Below are 16,509 nucleotides of genomic sequence, written 5' to 3' on the forward strand. Positions count from 1 at the left end.
TAGCCAAGCGACAGAGTGAACTTTAGGCCCCCAACCAAGTCTCATTTGCTTTCTTGTTGTGGTATTAAATCGTTGACCAGACTCTGGGATGCTAAACCTTTCATTTTTTTTTCTAAAAATCACGTGGTGCTCTTGAACAGAATGAAGATTTCAAAACTCTGGGGTAGAGGTTGTGAGGTTCTACATAATCAGCCCCCGGCACCAGCACTAGGATGTGGGATCAAACTAAAACCACTCAAAGGAGAACAAGCATGTGTTTGTTCAGCGCTTGCTTGGCAAGAGGGCCAGTCATCATCACTTGTCCTTCCCAGAGGCTCAAAGCAGGCAGGGACATGAGAAGGGTGTATAAAAATAGAAGAAAAAGAAGAGGAAGAAGCAAGGAGGCGGGGCAGTGGCAGCCTCCACCTCTGCCACCCGAGAAATCTGATTGGAGGCTGTTGGCTGGGAAAGCCGGGGGTGGGCTACAAACGTGTGTGATCCGTTTTGACATATTTATATTTCCCGGGTTGATCCAGGAGTGGCAGTGGGGGTAGAAACAGAAGTTGGCTTCCGATTGTTCTGGTGCAATTTCAGCAGAGGTTGTGGTTCGGTTTTCTGCGCTTCCTACGTGTTTCAGAGTTCTCCCATCATGTAAGGTATGGCCAGTATGTGTCTGTATACTCTTTCATTCTGACAGTACTCGAAGAACCACCTTCGTCCTCTTATTCTCTCAGTTCTCTCAGACCTTCCAGAAAGCTCCGTGACAGCCGTCAGACCTGATTACCAGTCCCCAGCTTTATGAGGTGCTCCTAAGTTATTCAAAATCTTGCTCATAAAACCATGTGATACTTAGCCTTGGTTGCAATAAGAAAGTGGACTTTCTGGTATGGCACAATTGGACATCACCAGAAGCCTGGATGTTGCCCCTTGCAGCTGCTTGTGTTCTAACACAATGACTTGAATCTTGGTGCCTGGTCTCAGCCTTGATCCAGGCTCTCCCCACTTTTCCTGGAAGCTTCCAGGTTAACTCCTGCTGTGCTAAGCAGCCCCGAGGCTCCTTCCTGCGCGCTCTGCTGGAGGCAGCATGGAGTTTGTGGGAAAGCGGCTACTTGTGGCATTTGAAGGCAGCCCTAATCCCAGCCCTTAGTTTCGCTGCCTTCTTTGGGCACTCTCTCTCTCTACCCGCACCCCTCGGGCCTGGGCTGGCAGGAGGTCTCCAGAGAGAGAGAGAGAGAAGGTACCGGTGCACACTCCCCTCCGGCATTAACTGGGGACTCGGAGTTGATCCAGGAGCAGGCGGTGCGATGGGCGTGAGCGCGCCAGCCGAGCTGGGCTGACCCGTGGACGCGGCCCACCTGCCGCGGGAGCCGGCGCTGCGGCGCGGGGGCCGCGGGGGGCTGCGGGCGGAGGCGGGGAGCCGCGGGCCCCCGAAGCGGGGGCGGCTTGTGGGCTGGAGCTGCACCAGCAGGCGGCCTCCGCCGCGCCCCGCCGCGCGCTTCCCAAGATGGTCAGAGGGTCGGGAGGCGCCCCCACCCCCGCCGGCCGCTAGCCCGGGTCCGCGCCCCGCGCCGCCAGCGAGGTAGGTCGGAGCCCAGCAGCCCGAGGCCGGCCGGAGGGGCGAGCGGGCCGCGCGGGGGACGAGGCCGCGCCGCCCCCCAGCCCGCGCGCCCCGGAGCGCAGACAATGGCCGTGCGGTGCGAGCCGGGTGGGAGGGCGGGCGCGGTGGGCCCCGGGAGGCCGTCCACACCTGCGCTCCCGGCCTGGCAGAGGCCGCGGGCACCGGCCAACGGTGGCGCGCGACGCCCCGGAGTCGAACCTTCGCGCCGGGCCCCGGGGCGGGGCGCTCTCCCGGCGGGAACGCGGGCCGGGCCCAGGCGCTAGCGCGGGCTGGAGAGCCTAGCTCGGGCCGGGGCCCCTCTTCTGCTGTCAGCAAGCGGCAGGGCGCAGGGATCCCTGTTCCGAGAGTCTCTCCATCTTGGTGGCTTCTTGGTGGGATTTGAAACCGAGAGAAAAAACAAAACAAAACAAAACGCTGAATTGGGGCCGAGCTGCGGCGGGGTGACCCCCTCGGACACTTGGCCTGCGTGTGAACTCTCAGGAACTCTCAGGACTGGGACAGATCGCAGATAATTAGGTGACTGGGGGTAGTAAGCCAGGATCTCTTAGCAAATGGACAACTGAAAAATTCAGGGGCCTCATACAGAGCTCCAAGCTATCTTGAATTTAAATAGATCATCGTATAAATAGTTCAGCACATTTTGCATATGCTGTTTGGGAGGCTGAATTCAGTCTAGTTTTGGAATATGCCCGATGCCATAAATGTCTGACGATTGGGATATTGAACATTAATTATTGGAGGTACTACACAAAACTGAAAACGTTTTTCTTTTTCTTTTTTTCTTTTTTTTATATCTATTGCAGCCATGGCTCTAAAAGGACAAGAAGATTACATTTATCTTTTCAAGGATTCATCGCATCCAGCGGATTTTCTGGATGCATTCAGAACATTTTATTTGGATGGATTATTTACTGATATTACCCTTCAGTGCCCTTCAGGCATAATTTTCCATTGCCACCGAGTCGTTTTAGCTGCCTGCAGCAATTATTTTAAGGCCATGTTCACTGCTGATATGAAAGAAAAATTTAAAAGTAAAATAAAACTGTTTGGCATCCACCATGATATTTTGGAAGGCCTTGTAAATTATGCATATACTTCCCAAATTGAAATAACTAAAAGAAATGTACAAAGCCTTCTGGAAGCAGCCGATCTGCTGCAGTTTCTCTCGGTAAAGAAGGCTTGTGAGCAGTTTTTGGTCAGGCACCTGGATATTGATAACTGCATCGGGATGCACTCCTTTGCAGAGTTTCATGTGTGTTCAGAACTAGAGAAGGAGTCTCGGAGAATTCTGTGCTCAAGGTTTAAGGAGGTATGGCAACAAGAAGAGTTTCTGGAAATCAGCCTTGAGAAGTTTCTCTTTATCTTGTCCAGGAAGAACCTCAATGTCTGGAAGGAAGAAGCCGTCATAGAGCCCGTCATTAAGTGGACAGCACATGATGTGGAGAATCGAATTGAGTGCCTGTACAACCTACTAAGCTATATCAACATAGATGTAGACCCAGTGTACTTAAAGACAGCGTTAGGCCTCCAAAGAAGCTGTCTACTAACTGAAAATAAGATACGCTCCCTAATATACAATGCCTTGAATCCCATGCATAAAGAGATTTCCCAGAGGTCCACAGCCACCATGTATATCATTGGAGGCTATTACTGGCATCCTCTATCAGAGGTCCACATATGGGATCCTTTGACAAATGTTTGGATTCAGGGAGCAGAAATACCCGATTATACCAGGGAGAGCTATGGTGTTACATGCTTAGGGCCCAACATTTATGTCACCGGAGGGTACAGGACAGATAACATAGATGCTCTTGACACAGTATGGATCTATAACAGTGAGGGTGATGAGTGGACAGAGGGCTTGCCAATGCTCAATGCCAGGTATTACCACTGTGCAGTCACCTTGGGAGGCTGTGTCTATGCCCTAGGTGGTTACAGAAAGGGGGCTCCGGCGGAAGAGGCCGAGTTCTACGATCCACTGAAAGAGAAGTGGCTTCCTATCGCAAACATGATCAAAGGTAAGTGTAGCTTTTACTTGCCCGGTGTTTCTACATGCTTGAGGTTAGGCTGCAATCTTCCCTCTTTGAGAAGTAATTTTAGGAAGTATGGATCACACTGAGATATTCTTGAGGAACTACAGTAGCTTATACAAGTAATTTGGCCCAGCATTGTCTGGGTAAAAACAGTCTCCAGCTTGTCTGGACTTAAAAGCTGCACAAAAGAACTCGTCAGTAGAGTGCATGCCTTCCACACACTAAGCCTGGGTTTCATCCTCAGCATCATTTAAACTGGGCCTGTGGCTCATGATTGATCACTCAGGAAACAGAGACAAGGCAATCAGAAGTTCTGGTTCATTCTCGGCCACATAGGGAGTTCAAGGCCAGTCTGAGCTATGTAAGACTCCATCTTAAATTTTTTTTTTTTTTTTTTTAGCTGGGCGATGGTGGCACACGCCTTTAATCCCAGCACTCGGGAGGCAGAGGCAGGTGGATCTCTGTGAGTTCGAGGCCAGCCTAGGCTACCAAGTGAGTTCCAGGAAAGGCGCAAAGCTACACAGAGAAACCCTGTCTCGAAAAAACCAAAAAAAAAAAAAAAAAAAATGTTTTTTTTAATTAAATGGAGTAAAGTGTTTTACTATTTTTAAAAACGATGTTGTTCAGGTTAGAGCAGAAAGGTAATTTGTGTGAAGGAAATAGTATAATTCACTTTCCCTCCTTACATCATCCTTCTAGATCTTACTTCAAGTCTTAATTTGTAGCCAGCTTAGTTTTGTTAATTCATGGTTTTGTTTTTTAAAGCCCGTCTGGCTCAGTTGGTAAAGCATGAGACTCTTAATCTCAGGGTTGTGGGTTCGGGCCCCACGTTGTGTGCCAGATAATGGGAGAAATCCATGGAGTCTATTTAATGAACAAAGTAATTTATTTGGGGGTTAACTCACTACCGTGGGAGATTTATCGTAGGGTCTGGGAAAGCTGAGCTATGTCCCATGCTGATTTGCCTGGTCTAAGATCTCAACATCCAATACCACGAGGAGGTGAAGAGGGGACTGCTTTGTACATGCATCCCAGGTCTTATGGGTCCTCAGCGGCCACGCCACAGGGGCAGGTACTTCAAGGTCATAGGTGGAACAGCTACCCACTATATCGCTCTTAAAATGTTTTTCAATTCTGCTTTGTTTTTGTTGTTTTATTTTATTTTGTTTTTTGAAACGGGGTCTCACTATGTAGCCATGGCTGGCCTGGAACTTGCTATATACATCAAACTGGCCTCAAATTCAGAGATCCACCTGCCCCTGCCTCCCAAGTGCTGGGATTAAAGGTGTGCACCACCAACCTGGCATCAATCTACTTTTTAATATCCAGCTTTTCCCTCTTAGAATATACTGATCATCTCTATGAGGTCTTTCACTAAAACTTCAGAATATAACACTGTACATTCTCCCGAGAACTAGAGACACACAGCCTGTGCTTTTGTGATGCAGGCTTTCCCCAAATAAAGGAAGGGCAGAGATGAAGTTGTCTTACTTCCTGTGGCCCACAGAGCCAAGCACACTGAATCCCAGTGTCTGCCTGATAAACACTGTATTTGGTGAGATTATTTAGCCTTGCTCTTCTTCCCTCCGGCTGGGGGCATAAAAAGTTCTTAAAAACAAAACAAAATAACCAGCTGGTAGATTCTTAACAAACTGGTGTCATTTTGTCCCAAATGTTTCTTCCCAGGCCTTTCTGTTTCTTTTTTAACACAGTGAGGGTGTGGGAATGTGACCTGGACTAGAAATTGACCTGATGTGATCCTTGGATGATAAGCCGGAAGCTTAGAGGCAGATGGTCTTGTGATCATACACTGCTTCTGTAGCTAAGCTGCCTGGGTCCCAGCTCTGACTTTTCTCTGCTGAACTTGGGCGAGTGATTCAACAACCCCTCTGCCCAGTTTTGACATCTGTCTGACAGGGAGGGCGGCATTAGCCAGCTGCGGGTGTTGAGAAAACTAAAGACCCCTGTGCTTATAGACCACATGGAGCAGAGTGTGGCGCTCAGGAAGCCTCGGTATTGGGTCTGCTTTTCACAAGCAGCTACCTGTGTGGGTGGGTGGGAGAAGGTAACAGCGTGTTGCTGCCTAGGTTTTGGCTTTGCCTGGTTGTACCTAGGGCTTACTGATTGAGAGGCTGATCCTGAATGTTCTGACTCCTCTCCTGCAGAAGAAACCAGCCAGGTTCAAGTACGTTAGCAGCAGTTGTAAACCTGCCGGCATTATTGTTTTTTATTTCTCGGTGATAACAACTTCAAAGATTTTATAGATAATACATCTTTGAGTATGGAAATTTGTTGCTCTATTGAAAATTTGAAGAGTTATATTTGAAACAGTGTTTGCTGGGGGTGAGGGTGGGGTGGGGTAACTAGCCCTGTGTAGCTACCGGGAAAGAAAGCCCTATGCTTTTACCTTAGCCTTGGTGGGATGGGAGGTCTCCGTACTCCGTCATCCTTCCCCAGATGCCAGTTGGCTTTTGAAATCACAGAGATTTGCTCTTTTGTTTATTTTTTGAGACAGTGTCTTGCTGTGGAAGCCCAGGCTGTCCACAAACCCCCAATCTTCCAGCCTCAGCCTCCCAGATGCTGGGATTATGAGCATGAGCCACAGGCAAGGGCAGAGGTGTATTACTTTCATTTGAGAACTTTGTTTCTAGCTGGCTAGCCCAGGGAAGGGCAAGGGTAGCGCTCGGCTCCAGTTTGTGCGGCCCTGATTTGTACTGTTCTGATGGGTGGGCTTAGACCAACATTTTAGTTTCCCATTTTCCAGTAGAAAGAATAATGTTAGGTTTTCTCAGTTGATTTTACTTGCAGTCTGAAGTGAAGTAACACCTTTTCTAGTAAGATAAACATCATTTGAGTAGAGTCCAATTTCAGTTTCATTTCCTTTTGGGGGAGGGCATTTAGGCATGTGATGTACAGAGGAGAAATAAGCCTTTGGCTTCTTTGGGACCCCCAGGTCTTTCTTTTTTATCACAACAACCTTGCTTGTAAACCCACTTTTACTTAGAAGTAGAGACCAGCAAGGAGATTCAACTGCGCCAGGTACGTAACAGTGTTAGTCAAAGTTGGCGGAAAGACTTCAAACTGCATGTTTTCAACGAAAGAGAGCCTCCCTTCTTACCCGGCTGAACCTGTTTCCGCCTCCTCACTTTTCCGTGGCACCAGAGTCTCCCAGTTTTCCAAGTTCAGGACTTCAGAATCCGCCTGGTTTGTCTTGTCGAGGAAGCCTATCTGTTTGACCCATCTCTCACCTCTGCCCTTCCCGTCACACACAAAGCACCTTCTAAGTCTGGCTGGCCCTTGATAATCCTTATGTGAGTCGTACCTACATCTTTTCTGAGTCCTCTCCTTCCTTTTTAGTTCCTTCCTGCCTCTGTTTATAAACCTGAAATGTCCTGCTGAACGAAGCCAGGCATCTAGCTTCAGCTTACATTCCGTCCTAATTCTCCTATGCTGACTCCCATTGTGCTAGCCTACTTGACGTTGCCTAATAAGCCTCTGTGGGGCTTTCCTCTGCATAGAGCGGCTTCGCCTTCCTCCGCCTTCCTCTGCTTGCCAGAGTCCTGACCACCAGGGCAAGTCATGTCACCCCTGCTGTGATTTTTCCAGTCAAAAGCAATGTCTCTTTGATCTGACCAATAATGTTAGCATCTCTCTCTCTCTCTGGTATTTCCCCCTTACTTTAAGTATTCTAATTATTTGTACTCCTAAAAGAGCAAGAGAAGCCTTCATTTTTCACTTCTACCCCTGAGCACCTAGCACAGTGCTTTGCATTTACCATCCATACAACAGAAACAGTAACAGATTGGTATTCATTTCAGAAAAGCATGAACGATCTAAGATGTGATTTCATTTGACATCCAGGTGTGGGAAATGCTACTGCCTGTGTCCTCCATGAAGTCATCTATGTCATTGGCGGCCACTGTGGCTACAGAGGGAGCTGCACCTATGACAAGGTGCAGAGCTACAACTCAGACATCAACGAGTGGAGCCTCATCACTGCCAGCCCGCACCCAGGTAATAAGAGTCCTGTGCCACGCATACAGCTGCTGTCTTTGGACGGTCGGGATGGTGCAGAGAGATGAAAGTTGGGCAAGTGTTTCTTCCTCTTTAGAAGCATGTTCACTCTGCATTGCAAGGACTATTAAACACCTGTTCCTAGATATGCAGAACCTTGTGCGCTACCTTGACGGTCATAAAGGAAAGTGTTGTCTATCAAAGAAATGCTTCTTCTGTGGTGTGTGTATGTGCGCGCGCGCGCACACGCACGCGTGCTAGAAGATGGCATCACCACCTTATTTTTTGAGACAGGGTCTCTCTCTGAACCTGGAGCTTACCTATTCGGCTAGACTGGCTGTCCGGCACGCCCCTAAGGTTATCCTGTCTCTACATTTCCATCGCTGGGATTTTAGGCATACATTGTTGAGCTCAGCATTTTATATGAATGCTGGAGGTCTGAACTCAGGTCTGAACTCATGCTTGTATGTCAGGCACTTTATCAAATGAGCTAGCTCCTTGGCCCCCTTTTGCTGTCTTTTATTCTTAACCTATTACAGAGGCTTGGGAGTGATAAGAGCATGTGGTTAGCATAGGTTAGGCCCTGGGTTCAGCTCCACTGTGAAAGATGGAATATTTTAGACTGTTACAGTTATGCCATATGTTTAAGAGTTTGCATTTGGATGAATTTATATCATGTCCCCTTGCTATTTTGAAAATTTTTTTTTTCAGAGCATCAGGCTTTCAGTGGCTCACTGGAGAGGGAAATTCAAATCTGCAAGCTTGAGATATTTGTGACTAACAGCAATAGCTAACACCACTGAGTGCACACTATGTAGGTCAGGGATTGGCTAAGCACTTCACATTATCTGAAATTCTCACTGAAATTCTGTCCATAGGTAGTGTTTATCATTGATTTACATGTTTGGAAACGGAGGGTCGGTAATTTAGAAAAGATGAGTAACTTTTCCAACATCACATTTTGAAAGTGATGGCCCGGGATCCACATTCTGCCAGTCTTGATTCCATCATCTGCGATGTGACCACTGAGTAGCCAGCTTCTGCCAAGTGGAGCAGCCTTTCTTGCTGTCAGCCCATGTAGCTGCTTCCACCCATTGCGCCTGTCGTATCTCCCCTGCATCTGGTGCTGATGAGAGGAAACTTCAGCTGCAGGTTTCCCTGGCTCTGAAAACGTAGATTGCATAGACATTGGTCTTAGTAGTCCAGACATATTGTCTAGTCTAGATAATACTCCCGTTACTTTCTGTTGTGACCAACAAAGTTATAATGGAAAGCAATAATAGTAGGTCATTCTGAGTGATAGCTAAGGTTTACTCAGTATTGGCTAGGCACACTGTTCCAATAATTTTACATGTATTAATCTGTTTATATTTGTCAGTCTTACAATATTGCAATGAAATGCCTGAGGCAACTAACTTACAAAGGGTTTATTTAGCTCACAGTGTGAGGTTCTTTTCCAAGACTGGGTGCCACTTTTGTGGTCTCTGGTCATCTGGTCTCTGATGAGAGCAGGTAATGGTGATGTCAGAAGCATGTGTTAAAACAGGTAGTTACCTCAGAGAAAGGACTGGCCAGAGTCAAACAGTACTCTTCAGGGACCTCCCATAATGCCCCAACTTTTTATAACCCATAGCACCTCCTAATATCAATGTCCTGGGGACTAAGTATTTATATATAGTCCTTTGGGGGACACTACCCATATTCAAACCACAGACTATATATTTATTTATTTGGTGTGTTTGTGTGTGGTGTGCATGCTCGTTTGTGGGGGTATGTGTGTCCACACTATGTACAAGCACACTAAACATACATGTGAAGGCCTGAGATGGATCTCCTTGATTGCTGTCCACCTTATATATTGAGATAGAGTCTCCCAATGAACCCAGAGCTCACTGTTTGGATTAGTCTAGCTTACGCTGGGGGATGCCCTTCTCTCTGTCCTCTGCAGGGTTAGGGTTAGGGGTTGGGGTTCTAGAGTTCTGAACTCTGTTCCTCATGCATGGTGTCTTATGTTTTTATTGCTGTGAAAAGACACCATGACAATGGCAACTCTTTTTTTTTTTTTTTTTTTTTTTTGGTTTTTCGAGACAGGGTTTCTCTGTGTAGCTTTGCGCCTTTCCTGGATCTCGCTCTGTAGACCAGGCTGGCCTCGAACTCACAGAGATCCGCCTGCCTCTGCCTCCCGAGTGCTGGGATTAAAGGCGTGCGCCACCACCGCCCGGCATGACAATGGCAACTCTTATATGGAAAACATTTAATTGGGATGATGGCTTACAGTTCAGAAATTGTTCATTATCATCATGATGTGGAGCATGGCGGCGTGCAGGCCGATGTGGTGCTGGAGCTGAGAGTGCTACATCTTGCAGGCAACAGGAAGTCAACTGTCAGTTCCACTGAGGGAAGCTTGAGCAAAAGAGACTTCAAAGCCCACCCCCACAGTGACACACTTCCTTCAACAAGGCCACAACTCCTGATAGTGCCACTCCCTTTGGGGGCCATTTTCTTTCAAACGGCCACACATGGGAAGCATCTAACCTGCTGAGCCACATTGCCATATTTAAACCTCCTGGTAATCCTGTGAGCTGGAGAGGTTCTGTTGTTAACTGGCTTAACAGGTGGTTGAAGTGGTGACATTAAATGCATTACTCAAAGTCAGCCATCTAGAATGCTTGTTAGAAATGAGGGGCGGCCCAGGTGGCCTGGCCTGGGGCCCACGGTCTCCACTGTTACCTTAGTTTGAACACCATGGTAAAGCCTGAGTCCCATGTTAATCTGCTTATTTTGTGGTCTGACTTACCTTTCCAACAAAATCCAAAACATGAAAAATCAGATTTACAGTTTAGAAAAAAGCGACGGGTGATGGTGGCAGAAGCCTTTGATCCCAGCGTTTAGGAGGCAGAAGCTGGTGAATCTCTGAGTTTGAGACTACCCTGGTCTACAAGAGTGAGTTCCAAGACAGTCAGAGCTACAAAAAGAAACCCTGTCTTGAAACAAAACAAAACAAATCCCAAGATTTAGAAAAAAAAATAGAATAAACAACAAAAACAATTAGAAAAGTTATTTACATTAATATATTTAATATGCATTATACAGGGGGATCACTTTAAAAATAAGTGTCCTAGGACTGGAGAGATAGCTCAGAGGTTAAGAGTGTTGCTGCCCTTGCAGAGGACTGAGGTTTAGTATCCATCACCCACATGGTGGCTCATTAGTCCACTTCTGACCTCTGTGGGCACCAGCCATGCACAGTGTCCACATATGTACATACATGCAGACACTTACACATAGAGACAAATATAAAAATTAATTTAAAAAAATAAAAAAGCGAGCTGGCACACCTTTAATCCCAGCACTCGGGAGTCAGAGGCAGGTTGGATCTCTGTGAATTTGAGGCCAGCCTGGGCTACAGAGTGAGTTCCAGGACAGGCTCCAAAGCTACACAGAGAAACCCTGTCTCAAAAAACCAAAAATAAATAAATAAGTGTCCCACAAAGTCAATGAGTTGCATATGGTTTATTAGCTACTTGAAAAAGAGTCTAAGAGGCAGTGTTACTCAAGTCTAGTGTTAGAAGGCACACGAAATTGAAAAACAGTCCAAAAAGGATGGCATAAACTAATAGAAACCTCCAACTGTAGCTGTGAAGTTTTAATCTATAGTAAGCTTTTCCTGGTGCAGTATTTTTTAAAGATACTAATTAGCACCTTGCACAGTATGTCCTATTTGGCTGCCACAGTGCTTCAACTATTTTTGAGTTGGCTCATTACCAAAATTTAAAATTCAGAAGATTTCAAACAAAAATCATGGTTTAGAGCCTTTAAAAAACGAGTGGTAAGGTCTGGCAACATGACAGTATTCCCTCCTGGCAGCAGTGATGAAAGCCAGGGAGTAGCTGTCCTGGTCAGATGAGGCTTATGTTTTTCATCTCACGAGGATGCTTCCAATTCTGGTCACATCCCAGACCAAAGGACTTGGTGTGTTGTTTTCCTTGTCCCTGGCCTGCTTCATATCATGGTAATTGAGAGAACCAGCGGGAAGAGAAACAAAATTAAAACACTGTGACAGTCTAGGTGAGGTCGGCCCCTTTGGAGGAGAGGGCCCTGGTGCCCACAGCAGCCTTCTTCGGGGGACGCCTTTCATGATGGCTGAGTATGACAGCCATAGGCCTCAGTAACTTGGATCTATGCTTTTCCAAAACACTTGTGTCCCTGACTAGACTGGCAATGTGAGAGAGGCTAGCCAGTCCATCCTCTGAAGCAAGTGTAGCTGCTGACACATGGGGTGGTCTGTCCTTAGCCACAAGGTTGCTGAAACCTTGGGAGGCCTACACCAGTTACGGAGTATAATGTCCCATCAGGAGGAGGACTCGACTGCCATCATCTGGAAAGCTGATAGGTGTCAAGATGAATGTCATGAAGAACTCCATATGTTAGACAGCTCCCAGAAAGATGGTGGTGTGAGGGCGGGCTGCTCCTTGTCATCATGCAGAGCCGGTTTAGGATTACCATTAATGATGGTTATCCCCCTGAGGGCTAATGGCCGAGCAGCAGGAACAGGCCAGCTGAGCCAGATGACAGGGATTGGATTTTAAGCCTCAGTGTACAGCACGAGTATGACAGAATCAAAATGTCACCATGTCTCTGTTTTTGTGTTCTCAATTACGGAGCTATTGTACCCAAAGTATGATAGCCCCTTTGTTATCAGAATTCAAATTTTGCTCTTTTCTTTTTTTTTTTTCCTTCTACAAAGAATATGGATTGTGCTCAGTTCCGTTTGAAAACAAGCTCTACTTGGTTGGTGGACAAACTACAATCACAGAGTGCTATGACCCGGAACAAAATGAGTGGAGAGAGACGGCGCCCATGATGGAGAGGAGGATGGAGTGCGGGGCTGTCATCATGAATGGGTGCATCTATGTCACCGGAGGGTACTCCTACTCAAAGGGGACGTATCTCCAGAGTATTGAGAAATACGACCCAGATCTTAATAAGTGGGAAATAGTGGGCAATCTCCCGAGTGCGATGCGGTCTCATGGATGCGTCTGTGTGTATAATGTCTGATTGAGTCCACAGGACTAACCAGGTCATCACTTGGGGCATAGTAAAAAGAATGCAGAGTTTGGGGTGGCTCGCCGTCATTGTGGTTCGGCACATGCTAGGGCATTGGAGATTTTTAATTCTAACCTTGCACGACTCCCAGGCCCAGTGATTAATGGGAATAACATAAGAAAAATGTTATGTATGTATGTATGTATGTATACAATTCAATTAAGAGAGCTAACCCCTTCTAGAGTCTGGAGTATTTGACACGTGGTAAAGGTGAAATACCTTTGTAGTGAATCTTTCCTTCCTGGTAGCATCAACACTGGGTAAAAGTCAAAATCACTCATTCTATGTAATGAAATGTCTGTTAAGAGCCTATAATATAGCTGGGCAGTGGTGGCGCATGCCTTTAATCTCAGCCCTTGGGAGGCAGAGGCAGGCAGATCTCTGTGAGTTCAAGGACATCAAGGCCAGCCTGGTCTACAGAGCAAGTTCTAGGCCAATCAAGACTACAGTGAGAACCTGTCTTTAAGAGCCTATGATGTACCTCTGTATATTACAGGTCTCTAGCTGGCAGGAATTTGAAATGTAAAGAGGGAACCGTCTCTACCTCTACAGAACCAACACTTTCAAATGTTGCCCTTTAGAATTACTCAGAATGTGGATTTACTCACTGTTTTTTTCCTTTGTGGTGTACATAATTTATTGCTAGTATTCTTTATTTACTATCAGAGCTACACTAAACACTGTACAAATGATTGTTCAAAGAGGTTACAACTCAACTTAAAAGAATTGCAAGTCTAAAAAAATCACAGAGAAAATAGTCAAATATTTGCTGATGCTAAGGACTGTGTTTAATTTTTAGCTTGGGTGTAAATTGCTAGTTTAGGTGTCAGGCTTAAGCATGTTGACAAATCCTCTTTATAGTTAAATGCCTGCGCATAAAGTTGACTTCCACAGCCGGAAAGCATGCAGAGCAGTGATGATGCAGTAGAAAATGCACTGACGAGAAGAATTTGCCTTCATTTGCCGCCACTGCCATAACCAGACTTTGTGACTTTACTCTCTGAACCCATCTGTGACTTGAGCTTCTTGACCCATGGACACTGGCACTTTGAGACATAGATCTATCTAGATCAAGAACCCCTCAACCTTTGAAGCCAGATGAGACCTGGGTGGCCTATGGGCCAGATAAACCCTTTTCTAGCTTGTTCTGTGTGTGCAGGCACTTCCCAAATGTGCCGTAACTTAAGAAGGGGGAGGGAGGCAACTGATTCATCCAAACACGAGTGAGTGTGAGGCCATCTACTCCACGCTAGGTTGCTTTTATTGTTTTGTTTTTTAAGAGATAATACTTGTTTTTTACTTTAAATAAAACTACTTCTGATTGAAAAAAAAAAACTTTTAAGAAGACTATTTAATACTCACGTCAGATAGCATTTTAAATAGATACAACCCTTTGGAGTTGCTATATGGTACTTTTTTGTAAAGAGTCATAAAATGACCATACTGGGTTAGTGAGATGATTCAGTGGGTAAATGTGCTTACTTCACAGGCCTGAGACCCACATCTGATCCTCAGAACCCGCTGTGGAAGGAGAACATGGACTCCTGAAAGCTGTCCTCTGCCTTCCATGTGTGCTGTGTGTGCCACATGTGTGCATACTCACGCGCGCGCGCGCGCGCACACACACACACACACACACACACACACACACACACACAAAGTAGAAGTAAATTTAAAAATTTTAAATGACTATATCCTTTGCCCCATGAGCTCCCATTATTTTTAAACTAAAGAATGATTAAAAAATTGTAAATGCATGAGAATGTTTATGTCTGTACTCTAAATAGTAGCAACAATATGGAGAAAATCTATATGTGAAAGAGAGCGTGCTAATGAAATAATGGTGTATACTGCCATGAGAATAACTGTTTGGAAGACTGTAGAAGTATGATGTGTCTATGCTAAGTAAAATAAGCACAATGCAAGCCAGTATTCACACTAGGACTGTCACTGTAAAGCCTTTATGCATGTGGATGGTAATGTGCTAAATAAATTCAAGGTGTTAGTGTAAGGAGATGTGGAATGGTTTTACATTTATTGAATTTTTTCTTTGTATTTTCAATAAAAATAAATAAGTCACTGTATATGTGGTGAAGACTGCTTAAGTTTGAGCCAACTGGGTTAAAGCAGTCTGAATTGATGAAATAAATTATATCACATTAAAATCTGTAATTTTTTTCTTTCTCTTTTTTTTTTTTTTTTTTGGTTTTTCGAGACAGGGTTTCTCTGTGTAGCTTTGCGCCTTTCCTGGGACTCACTTGGTAGTCCAGGCTGGCCTCGAACTCACAGAGATCCACCTGGCTCTGCCTCCCGAGTGCTGGGATTAAAGGCGTGCGCCACCACCGCCCAGCAATTTGTTTTTTTTTTTCTTTTTTGGTTTTTCGAGACAAGGTTTCTCTGTGTAGCTCTGACTGTCCTGGAACTCACTCTGTAGACCAAGCTGGCCTCAAACTCACAGAGATCACCTGCCCTTGCCTCCAAGTGCTGGGATTAAAGTCGTGTGCCACTGCACCCTGGCTCAATGTGTTTGAATTTAAAAGCCATTACTTTGAGAAGGCAAACACCATTTACATTTGCAGAAATGATTTTACCCAATTTTTTAAAGTTGCCGTTTCCCACAGGCTTTATTTTTGATCATTTAGCAGAACCATAGGACAGTGAACATCTAGGGTACTTGCTGCTTAAAGACATAATGGCCCTTGTTTGCGTATCCATGTCAATATGTCCCGTGTTCCCGAGTGCTTGTATTTTCCCAGTATTCATATATTAAAGCTGAAGCCCTCAGTGTATTTGAAACAGGACAAATACTCTGGAAGTATTTACAATTATGTGATATCCTGAATATAGGCCTTCATCAGGTAGGAAAGTGTCGTTACATTAGAAGACCTGCACCTCCTCCCTCATGCCTCACTGTTTACCTGAACTTGGTGGCCATTTCTTCCAGCCTCCGGTCCTTTGAAAAGTACTGCAGTCACCTGGTCTCTGGTGTGTTGCTATGGCAGCCTGAGTTGACTGATGCAGCTTACAAAGGAGAGGGCTCTTTATATGACGGGATGGAGGTGCCAGATCAGCAAGAGGCAGACAACTCTCTCACCCTGTCACATGTCACCACCACCATCTGTTTTATCTGAAACTCGCTGGGCGGTGGGGGCGCACGCCTTTAATCCCAGCACTCAGGAGGCAGAGGCAGGCGGATCAGAAAAAAAAAAAAAAATCTCTTGGGGGAGGGAGGAGGGAGGACAGGGGAATCCGTGGTTGGTATGTAAAATGCATAGAAAATCTAATAATAATAATAATGATGGAAAAAAATCTCTAAAACTCAGAAAGTCAGCCTGTTCCTTAGGTAACAGAAACACAGCATAGTTCCTGCCTCAGAGAAGTCTTCCCAAAGATCAAATCTGCTGATCTCTAGCTCCCTCCCTCTGTGACATACATAGCATCCCATCCCTGGTCAGGGAGCCTGGAGCCATGGCTGGCCAAGATCTCTGTTAATTTGATTGACAAGGGCTGAGAGAAGATGCCATAGTGGCTAAAAATGAAAATGATTGTCTCAGATCCTAGATTTCTTGCAGACCCATTCCCACCTTCTTCAGTGTGGCTGTGTTAGCCTTTTTTGCTTTGAGCTGGGATTCTGACTTTTTTTTTATTGTTGTTGTTTTTGAGACAAGGTTTCTTTGTGTTGTTTTGGTACCTGTTCTGGATCTCACTCTATAGACCAGGCTGGCCTCGAACTCACAGAGATCAGCCTGGCTCTGCCCC

General features: G+C 45.8%; 1 protein-coding gene across 4 annotated transcripts; it reads left to right on the plus strand.

Annotated features, from left to right (window-relative positions):
* The first annotated feature begins 493 nt into the window (after positions 1 to 493).
* Klhl23 (kelch like family member 23) lies at positions 494 to 14,834 on the plus strand. 4 transcript variants are annotated; one of them, XM_052724520.1, is made up of 4 exons: positions 494 to 635; positions 2,401 to 3,615; positions 7,492 to 7,644; positions 12,392 to 14,834. In XM_052724520.1, the coding sequence occupies exons 2-4, from the start codon at positions 2,403 to 2,405 to the stop codon at positions 12,700 to 12,702; spliced, it is 1,677 nt and encodes a 558-aa protein (XP_052580480.1). In that variant the 5' UTR covers positions 494 to 635; positions 2,401 to 2,402; the 3' UTR covers positions 12,703 to 14,834. The 4 variants fall into 4 exon arrangements, with proteins under 4 accessions (XP_052580480.1, XP_052580481.1, XP_052580479.1 ...); XM_052724521.1 differs by lacking the exon at positions 494 to 635 and adding an exon at positions 1,032 to 1,216; XM_052724519.1 differs by lacking the exon at positions 494 to 635 and adding an exon at positions 1,382 to 1,558.
* Positions 14,835 to 16,509: the final 1,675 nt, after the last annotated feature.

This window comes from Peromyscus californicus, unplaced genomic scaffold (assembly GCF_007827085.1).
Source record: "Peromyscus californicus insignis strain IS unplaced genomic scaffold, ASM782708v3 Scaffold_7__1_contigs__length_154581171, whole genome shotgun sequence".
Taxonomy (NCBI): domain Eukaryota; kingdom Metazoa; phylum Chordata; class Mammalia; order Rodentia; family Cricetidae; genus Peromyscus; species Peromyscus californicus.

Coding starts and splice junctions, on each gene's coding strand:
- Klhl23 (XM_052724520.1), top strand. CDS start 2,403: ATGGCTCTAAAAGGACAAGAAGATTACATTTATCTTTTCAAGGATTCA. Junction 3,616..7,491: donor TATCGCAAACATGATCAAAG/GTAAGTGTAGCT, acceptor TTTGACATCCAG/GTGTGGGAAATGCTACTGCC. Junction 7,645..12,391: donor CACTGCCAGCCCGCACCCAG/GTAATAAGAGTC, acceptor CCTTCTACAAAG/AATATGGATTGTGCTCAGTT.